The sequence below is a fragment of the Primulina eburnea genome, chromosome 5, assembly GCF_022965805.1.
Source record: "Primulina eburnea isolate SZY01 chromosome 5, ASM2296580v1, whole genome shotgun sequence".
In the NCBI taxonomy this organism is placed as follows: Eukaryota; Viridiplantae; Streptophyta; class Magnoliopsida; order Lamiales; family Gesneriaceae; genus Primulina; species Primulina eburnea.
In genome coordinates this window covers 11,393,396-11,404,016 of record NC_133105.1, presented here as the reverse complement: position 1 = coordinate 11,404,016, position 10,621 = coordinate 11,393,396, and the positions used below count along the sequence as shown (strand labels likewise).

The 10,621-nt window shown below is 34.3% G+C and overlaps 1 protein-coding gene across 1 annotated transcript; it reads right to left on the bottom strand.

The window, feature by feature from the left end:
* Window positions 1-7,577: 7,577 nt before the first annotated feature.
* Window positions 7,578-9,033, bottom strand: LOC140831751 (F-box protein At3g07870-like). The gene has a single exon (XM_073195496.1). It carries the CDS (start codon window positions 8,991-8,993, stop codon window positions 7,845-7,847), a length of 1,149 nt encoding a protein of 382 aa, XP_073051597.1. The 5' UTR covers window positions 8,994-9,033; the 3' UTR covers window positions 7,578-7,844.
* Window positions 9,034-10,621: the final 1,588 nt, after the last annotated feature.

The following is a 10,621-nucleotide window of genomic DNA, read 5'->3' as shown; positions in this document are numbered from 1 at the left end:
ACCTTAAGCTCAACCGAATGCCAGTTTATTTTCCCAAACTAGTCATTTGTACTTTTGACAAACTGACCTCAAGATTTATTATAGTGATCTTAATTCATTTTATTTCATATCAAATTTAAGCGATGTTTGAATATTCAGTTTTCTCAAAATCAGTTTATCAATATTTAACAAATATTTTTTTTCCAATGACAGAATTTCATGTGCTTTGTCAGAGTAAATTTAAAAGTCGTCGTACATAAGTACCTCAGTTTATGTTATTCTTTTCTTACTAAACATTTTCGGCAAATTGTTTGTACTTTTATGTTTTGATTTTCAGCACAATCACTCTTTTCTTTCCAAAAGGACTAGATTTATTCTCGAAATAGCATTATCTTTGGCAGTTTATATCTTGAACGCTATTGTGGTAGATTTTGATTCGATTTATGCCACGGAACATGAAGCAATCTCAAGAGTTTTTCATCTGGTTCTTCTAGACTCAGGGGATTTTTTTCAGCTTCTTCCTGGGATGGACAGAGTTGCTGAGTGTTTATGAGAAGAGATCAGTTAGTGAAGAAGGGAAGATCGTCATGAACATCAACCGGCAGACACCACTGACAGACGAGGGTTTTTTCAACCTTGTTTAAGTTACCTTCCGAATAAATCAAAAGTTTCTCCGATATTTCTACTGATGAATTGGAGGAAATTCAATTGAAGTTCTCTGAGTCTGGAAAGGCTATCAAACTCTCGGATGCCAAGAAAAAACTCAAGCTAGAGTATCAGTTGCTGGCGAATGTGGTGGTCTAGGGATTAATTGCTAAAGTATGATCTTTTACTGCCCTAACTATTGAGAAATTTCAGGTGATGACAGCCTTAGTCAAAGTGATAAAGATAAAATGGTTCTTCATTTTGTTCAACACTCTGAAGAGTATGGTGCAACACACCAAGAAATCCTTCGGTTTTGTTGTACAGTTGAGCAAGCTGTTTGAAGACTTTTGAATTCCATTCAATTCAGCAACAACTTTACACAAACTCAGAATGCTGAATGCTCAAAAAATCTTGTCTCTGAAGCCTGTTAAATATAATAAGGAAATAGGAAAAGAGATGACTCGAGTCAAGAAGTCTAAGGCTATGAAGAGCAAAGTCATTTTAGCTCCCAAGCCTAAATCCAAGAGGAAATTAATTACTTATGGAAGTGATCTGATAAGGTACTTTCTCCACCTATAAAAAAGGCTAGGAAAAAAAAGAATAAACCAGTTTCTACTCCGAGCAAACTTGTACTTGTGCCTATGGAAAAGGCAAGTGAGAAGAAGAAGTATAAAAAGAACGAGGAGAAGCAAACTAATCCGAAAATAACCAAAACTGATGTCAGGGCAGCTGTCGTTAAGGTGACTGACAAGGAAATTTCTGCTAAACCTGCAGAAAATTTGATTTTGGTTGGAATAATTGCTCATCTTCAGATAGTTGCACCACCTACCATTCTACCTGCAGCATTGCCAAAAGGTGTAATTATCATAGATCTCATTGAGTTTACCAGACCTGGATTGGTCTCAAAATATACTTAAAAAGGGATAGAGGGGAAAAACAAAGAGAATATGGGGGAAGCTGAGAAGTCCATTGTCTGTTGTATAAACTCAAATCGACCTCTTGATGGACAATGTAAATGAATACGCAGATACCAAAACTGAATTCTAAGATGAATGGTATCACTTTCGAACAGTAATTTTTGCAAGGAAACTAAAAATTAAATAGACATTGAAGAAATCCATTGCTCTTGAAAATATTGTCTTGAAGACTATTAAAGTAGTAACAACCGCTCACAATATTCATAGAAAAAGATTACTTCTTTAATCTTATGAGAATTAAAAAGCTGACACTGCTATGTGGAGAACTTAAGAAAAACTATGATCCTACATGCCCAACTGCTCATCTTGACAGATAAAATTTCACTCAGTTGGACATTGATTTGAGTTCTCTTCAAAGCAATGTAAAGTTCTGGAAAATGAATCAACAATTATACATTTCAGTGGATCAAAAAAGCAAGAAGTCCACCAAGAACTTTACCAAAGAAAAATATGTGCAAGGAGAAAATCCTGAAGAAGAACAACACGAGAAAAACTCTTCAGATCAAATGTTGAAGGAAATATTGATCAAATTGAACAAGACTCAAGAAAAGCTGGACCCTCAACCAGTTCAATTGAGTTAATTTTGGACCAAATGGAACCTTCAATTACTCAAGCACAAGAAGGTCAGAAGTCAACTGAACTAGTTGAGGAGATATCTCTATTTAACGTTGTTGAAATCTTGAAAATAGTAACTGAGGTCATAGAAGATGTCCATGATTAACATCAAAAATGAAAAATGAGGAACAAATTGTAGATGCAACTGAAGTGATCAAGTCAATAGAAGTTCAAATTCTTTCAGTTGAATTTTATAAAAACAAATTTATGTCTGAATCTGTGAGAAACCACTAGGCTCCGAACCCTCCAACAGTTGAAGAGTCATTTGCAGCAGTCAACCAAAAGGTAATTAAAGAAATTGAAATTGAAGCTGTTGAACTAGTTGATGTTGCTGGACCGATCATCCAGTTGATCATCTTTCCCGATCCTATAGTACATATGATTGTTGAATCACCGGAATTGGAGATAGGCGATGATCTTCCAATGGACAACATCATCTTAAATCTGATTGGTATAAATGCTCTGTTGTCACAATTTAAGACATGTTAGAAATTGACTGATTCTGATATTGAAAACTTTAAAGACAAAGTGGTTAAGGATCTCAAGAATCTATCCAAAGATGTCCACTCTATGTTCATCCAACTAGACTCCATAAGAAAGAACTACGCCTCAACGTCACAACTATCAAGTTCTCATGATGCTCTCACTCAGAAGATGGATCTAGTTCATGAAAATTTGAATTCCAGGACTGATTCAGTTCATACTCAACTTTTAGAGACACTATGTCAGCCCAGATGACTTCAGTTGTGCACATTATGAAAATATATGTGGTTGTTTCTGGTGTTGATAAAAAAGGGAAGAAAAGTCTAAAGCTGAATCTACAGCAAATAATCTGACAGGAAGACAAGAAACAACAGATAGTTTATATTGTTTACAAGATTTATCAAAAATTGTTGGAACATTTTATTTCAGTTTATCAGTTTCACAAACTCAGTTTATCATAATTGTTTATCAGAATTTATTTTTCCCTAAATTGGTTGTATTGCTTAATTTTTCCAAACATCACAAAGGGAGAAATTGATTGAAAAGAGCATTTATGTTTTGGTGTTGACAAATAATTAAGACAAAACTTATTTGAGCTAAACTTAACGCTAAACAGAACTAACTATGTCCATAAGTTAAACTAATATATATAAATTGGATTATTCAAGCAGAACTGATTTGAACCAAAACCGATGTATCTCTTATCAATTTTCATCATTCAGTTTCAAGGAATTCAGGTTAAGCCGGAAGGTTAAACTAATTTTTGGATAAATTTTTCTGTACCTTGCAGACATAGCTAGAATCAACCTTTGTATGGATGTCAAGAACGATGACTTGGAAAAAAGATGCAGCAATGGCTACATTATTTAGAACAGATCATTTTTGAAATTTGTGACTTTTGTAGTATGGAAACTATAAATAGAGATGCAGTTCAGTTGAAAAGTAGATACACAGTCTCAAGGTTATCAGTTACGAAGTTACAACCAAGTTTCTGGATTTCAAATTCAAACAAAAACTACTCAAACACTAAGGCACACTTTACAAAGTATTGTATCTGATCATTGAAGATCATTTTATATGAATCTTTGTATGCAAGAAAGGCAAACACGATTAATTAAAATCGTGCCTTCAATTCAACAACGATTAAGGATCTGTGTTGTGATGTTCTGATCTTTTGAATCAAGTAATGCGTGATTTTCACCCCTAAACTATATGGTTTAGTAATAAACAATCGCAAACTCATTAATTTTGATCCCCATTTTAAACATAACATTTTTATTATTTATTCTACCCTTGTGAGCCATGAACCCCACACCCGTGGCCCATGGTTCCAATTTTCCTTTTAATTTTCGAAATAATGACCCTCACTCAAACACACCGAGCCATCTCTCAATTTACTCGAGCCACGCCCGAGCCTCCTCGAGTCAAACCCTAGACAACCCACCTAGGCACGCTCCTTGCTGACCCTGACCCATAGAACCTAAACCTAGCTCACTCCAACCCTGCTGGACAGTAGACCCGATTGCAAGTGTGTGCGTGTGCGTGAGTCTCTTTTTAGTTTTAGGACTCCTATCTAGTCTAAGACTCTTCCAGCCCTTAACCACCAAGCCCACCTGACCCTAGCCATCCCTGGACCATGCCCAGACCCAGCCCATACTAGCCCAACCCTGGTAACCCAAGCTGCGAACACCTGAAACCAACCATGCTGTGTGTCATGTTTTCATTCAAAATATGCTTAAAAAATTACTATGGTGTTATAGATGTTTGAAGAAAAGAATATGGCTGCCTTTGCATTATCAACACACAATTAAACGTTGACGATTGCGAAGAACGGCGACGAACGACATTGGCTTGAATAAATTTGCAACTTTCGAATATTCCTTCCTTTAATCTTGTATGGGTGCCGTGTATATTATGTGAAGGGGAGAGTTTGATTTCAATAAGGGAGGTGGGCGTGTGTTTTAGGGATTATGGGGTGGGGTTTAGCTTAATTATACTTATTAAATTTTGTGTGTAAGCTTAGGGCCCATTAGTAGGGTATAATAGGCTCATTAAGCCCAATACAAATTTTAAAAATTATTTGGAGTAGAAGAGTTTGTGAATTTATTAGCCGGGTTGCCAACACGTTCATATTTTTGTTGAAAATCCAGCACCGATAAAAATTACGTCCCGGCATATAAAATCACCTCAAAACTCCATATTTTCAAAAATAAAAAAAACATTACCCTTAATTTAAATAATCAAAAAAATTATTTAATAAAAACATTTTCTATTTTTCAGTCATCGGTTTTCGTTCCTCGATCGTAACTCGAATAACCTTTAAAAATATATTTTAATGCAACTGTGTAGAAAAATATATTTTAAACATGTATATATGCACATCATAATTAATTAATGAAATTAAAAACAATTAATTGAAATACACAAGGAATTTAATGACTGCATCCATGTGGTTTGCGTAGACCTTCAAATTTTCGAGGCGTTACAATATTATATTCACATCTTACTTGATATGATTTTAAAACAATAATAATAAAAAATAAATAAATTGTTACCGACAATGTACACCAATTGTCAAATTGGTGTGTGTGTCTCACAATATTAATTATTATTACTATTAAAATAATAATAATAAATTGTTAAAGTTTGAAATTGGACCAAATGACTGACACTTTTTCTATAATTCTTTAATCATGGGTCATAAATATTTATATCAAATGGCATTTCACATGCCTTATCAGAATGAATTATTACAAAATGCACTACTTCATTACTTCATCTTCTTCACGCAACATTTGGGACCGAGAAATTCATTTCGGAATTTTTCAGAAACCTTTCATCCGAGAACTTCAAAGTACAATAGAGATGAAAATTCTCCGAAAATTCTTTCAGGTAAATATCTTAATATTTATAATATCCAAAATTCCATTTTTACGTTAAACTTTCATAAATCAATTTAAGTTTATGATATCCGATCTTCAAGCTTTTTAAACAAATTTCATAAAGAAAATTTTTAAAATTTCATGATATCGGAGTTTCAGAAAATGAAAACAAAATTTGAAGTCAGAGGTATCACGGCTCCGATACCAAATGTCAGAATTTCTCAAAAATCATGTTTCTACGTATATATAAACATGATAAACTATATGCGGAAGCAAATCGAGCGTTACCTCCGACCATTGAAAATTTGTAATTCTCAGCTTTTCGTCCGATTGAAGTCTTCTAAGTACTTCACACACTCTATAAATGGTGTATAATTTCTTATGTGGTGTGTGCTTAGGGATCTCAATCACCTCTATTTATAGGCGTTTCTCATACCATCAACGAGAAAATTCAGGAGTATAAATGTCAAAAGAAGAGGTGTATTCCGTCTCAATTGTTAAAAATTTGAGGTTGCATGTGTGGTTCGTCAAAAATAGTATGCTTCTTGGCCGTCGCCAATTCCTATCCGATACATCTATTAATATGTGTCATATTTCATTATTTCTTACATGTTGTCCCTCCACAAATCTTGAATCTATCGCTGAATGTCTATAATATGTGAAATGATTAATTAAAACATATACTATCTTCATAATTTATGAAGGAAGATTGTTTATCTGAAACAACTGCAAAATAGAAAACATAATGACTACATATATATTATTCAAATGGATTGTCAAATTGTTTTACAATACATGAGAATTAACATCATTCTCTGGGTCAATAATTTGGAGTAATAAATAAGATTAGTGAATAAAAACATATATTCGGTTCGTCAGACGTGCTAATAAAGAATATATATGACATAGTAGTAAACTGAAAAACATGAATAATAGAATGATTTTTAACTCTTAACTAGAGTATAACTCGAGCCAAACATCGGATAAAACAAGATCGTAAAAAGGTAATATCTTATGGGGGTGTATTCAACGTGGGAAATTTATTGACTTTTAATGACTTTTGTAGATTTTAAAAATCTAGAGGTATTCAATCAAGACTTTTGCATACTCTATAGAAGTCTTGTGGTATTCAAAATAGACTTTCATGGAGTTTTAAAAAGTCAAGTGGTATTCAACATTGACTTTTATAAACTCTATAAAAGTCTACAGGTATTCAAATTTTCCATGGACTTTTACTAACTCCATGAAATTCATTGACATACAAACATTAAAGCCTAAGGTACAACTACAAATTGTAAAAAATTGTATTTGGTTCACCCCAAAGATTTGAATGGATTTTTAAAACTTCTAACTCTCTCTCTGTCGCTTCACATCACATATCTTCACATCTTCTCTCCTCTCATCTATTTCTATTACTCTCTCAAATTTTCGAAGTGTATCTCTATATATATTTTCATCTTTCTTTTTCAAATTTTTCATTTTTTGGCTGATTGTTCATTTAATAATTTTTTATTTTAATAACACGGGGAAATTTTGAATTATAGAATTGATTTTGTGATTTTTAATTTATGATTTATACAAATTAATGTAATATTCAATAATAATAAAAGATGATCAAAAAATTTGTTTAATTCTTAATAATTGAATAGTTTCGTAACAACAATGATTTTTTAAATTCATTTTCGTATTTTTAATTAATATGTAAGCTATGATATTTTTATACAAAATTATATTCACACAATAATAAATAATACTATTTTTACATTTATATTATCAATTTAAAAATAAGATTACATGTTAATCAATTGATGTATTTTAAAAAATTTACAAACATGCATATAAACCCACATATATATATACATGTAAGGATTAAACGATTTAACTTTTAAATAAGTAAATTTATTTATTAATATAAATATTAAAAATAATTTCAAATTGAATATGTTATATATGTCAATTAATTATTGGTTCAAAGAAATCAATAAAAAATCACATGTTATAGTTAAGTACAAAATTTATAAAATTCTATAAAAAAATCTACAAAAGTCTATAAAAATCTTGCAAAAAAGTCTACATAAATCCACATAAATCTGTTTATAAATCTGTGAGATTCCATAAAAGTCAATAAAAATTTATCAAATCCATAAAAGTCTATCATTTAAAAAAGTTATTAAAAGTCATCAAAACTCTGAATTGAATACACCCCACTTATTCTTTTGCAACTATGCATGCCTAAAAATAAATCTTGAATACATACATAGAATCAGAAAGAGTTGACGCTCTCCCTTGCAAAACCCGTGAGTGAAACCAAGGCAGGAACATGAAGTACTGCCTCAATAGTCCAGCAGTTCTCCCGTTCAAAAATATCGATTCTTGAAGTAGTTTTACTCCTGTCGGAGTAATAGAACAAGTAATAATCACCCCATGTCATCAATATATCCCCATTTTCGAACACTTTGATAGGGGAAACAGCATCAATGCATGTACCAGCAAGATTTGGTATCTTGCTGATTACAAATTCTCTAGTCCAAGATTCCTGAGCACCATAATCCTTCATTATCCAGACAACAATATCTTTGTCAGAAGTGTTATCGCATACGGATAAGCAATTCCTCAAAACCACCAAGCTCGCCAAACATTTGGAACTGTATCCTGGCAGAGGAGGAGCAGAGAAAGTACTGAACAGTTCATCATCAAGATCCAAGCAAGATATCACCTGGGAATCCTGTAGATCTCCTACCAACCAATGAAGATTTCCATTTACAGAAGCTCCGATCGAATAGCAGGGGTAATGTAATGGAGGGCTAGAAGCAATGCATCTCCACGTCCCAGCTGTTCCAAGCGTGTAAACATGGGAATCAGCCCTTGGAATATCTCTTGCACACACCCCTGTGGGATCGCGTTCGGACTCCTGATAAGTCACGACCACCTTGTATTGGCCACCATTCGTGCTTACCCCGAACCCGTGCGATACTGTAAAAGGCAGCCGCGAGACCCTTTCAGGTGTTTGGAGCGAAATATACTCGTGCGTGATCGGATTGCATATGTAAAGATAATCAAAAGGCAGCCTGGAACGCAAGCAAAGGAAACCATTAACTGAGCCTACTATTACAGGACGTCCATGGAATATCTTGATATCAAAATTTGCGACTGGAATGTAGTTGAGCTCGTGGGATTCGACCTCGAGTTCATCTTCGAATCCGGATAAATTGAAAAAACTTGACTCACACGACTGCAGTTGATGGACAAGGAGGCCAGGAGATGATTTAGAAAGATGGAGCTTGGCGAACTCGGGAGACTCGATTAACTCGAGCCATGGTTTGCAAACGCATTTGAGACGCAAGATGTTAAGGATCGGAAGTCTTGAAAGAACGTCGGTGATGATCTCTAATGGTAGATCTGAATGCTTCATTTGGTGATTGCTTGAATCAAGTTTGGGGGATTTGGCCTTATTTTATTGAACGATTCTTGATCCTGGACGCGTTATTGCAGGTAAGTTGGAATTTTCTTTTCACTCTTGGTCAACACTTGTCGGGGAAATTGTGTGTGTTGACTTTGTGGGGAGTTATTTAGTGTACTATTTCAATGGGAAGGAAAATTGAGTTGTCCAACCAGACAGTGGGGTCGGTTCGCGACCCACAAAACTCGTCATTTGGCGGGATGGAGTGGCCACTCATGTTAGTCATGTTTAAATAATTATATATATCATATCTCATTATTATAATGAGGTGTCAGAGACTCTTTTTATATAATATTGTGACATTATACAAATATAATATATAATTGAAGGTAACGTCCCGAAAATTTGAAGGTCCACGTGAACCACATGCATGCAAAACTATCAAATTTCTTATGTATTTTGAATAAACTATTTTAATTGCATTTATTAAATGTGGTAGGCATGTTTACATGTTTAAAATGAAATTTTCTACATGAATGCATAAAACTAATTTTTTAAACGTTATTCGAGATGCGATCGTGGAACGGAGACCGAGATCCATATGAGAGAAAATATTTTTATTAAATAATTATTTTTAGTTGATTATCTTTAATTGTTTAAAGTATAGTATATTTTAAATGGTATTTCCGAAAATGACAACTTTTGGGAGTGTTTTACGCGTTGAGTCGTATTTTTAACCCGGTGTTCAATTTTCGATCAAAATATGGACTTTTGAGAACTCGAATAATATTTTCTCAAATTTTCCTAAACAAAATATTTTAAATATTTACTAATGAGCTTAATGGGTCTAGGCTTGCACTTGAGTTTTTAATAAAAATAAAAAGTCAAAAACCCTACAAAAAAACACATGTAACTCACGCCCCACCTCTTGAAACAATACAAGGACTCTTTCTTCACCAGCCAAGCACATGCACATACATGTATTTTAGAAAGGAAAGCCATGAAAGTTGAAGGAAAAATCAGCAAGGTTGCATCTCTTGTCTCCCCGCCGACGTTCTTCGTATCGCAGGCCGTTTTTGTGCGTAATAAACGCAAAAGCACGCCTTAACTTTCTTTTTCTCATCTATCACCATATTATGGATTTAGTATATGTTTGCATGAAAAACATGTTGCCTTGCATTTATTTTCGTTTTTATGTCATGCTATGTCAAAAACTCATGATCTCATGATCCAAATTAATTATACATGAAGGGGCTGCCATCCTAGGGCTATGGGAAGGGATGAGTTTAAGAGGGTTTAAGGGCCTAGACAAGCTGATGCAAGGGCTGGACATGAAGGAGGAAGGAGTGGCTCGAAAATAGGGCTCTTGTGGGACTAGGACTTCGGCTAGGAGTCCTTGTGGGTTACGGTTTCTAGCTGTTGTAGAACACTGCTAGGAAAGCCAAGAGGGCTGCTGGAGGGTCTTAAGTTGATGGCGCGAGGGCTAGCTTGAAGGGCAAGGTCGATGTGCATGCGCTTGGACGGGTTTGGGGCTAACGGGTGCATGCGTTTGGACGGGGTTGAGGGGATGAGGGTTTAGTGTGACGTCCCGAAATTTGAGATCCACATGAGCCACGTGCGTGCAAGTTATTAAATTCCTT

Excerpts from the sequence above, each read along its gene's own strand:
- LOC140831751 (XM_073195496.1), bottom strand. The coding sequence starts at position 8,993 with ATGAAGCATTCAGATCTACCATTAGAGATCATCACCGACGTTCTTTCA.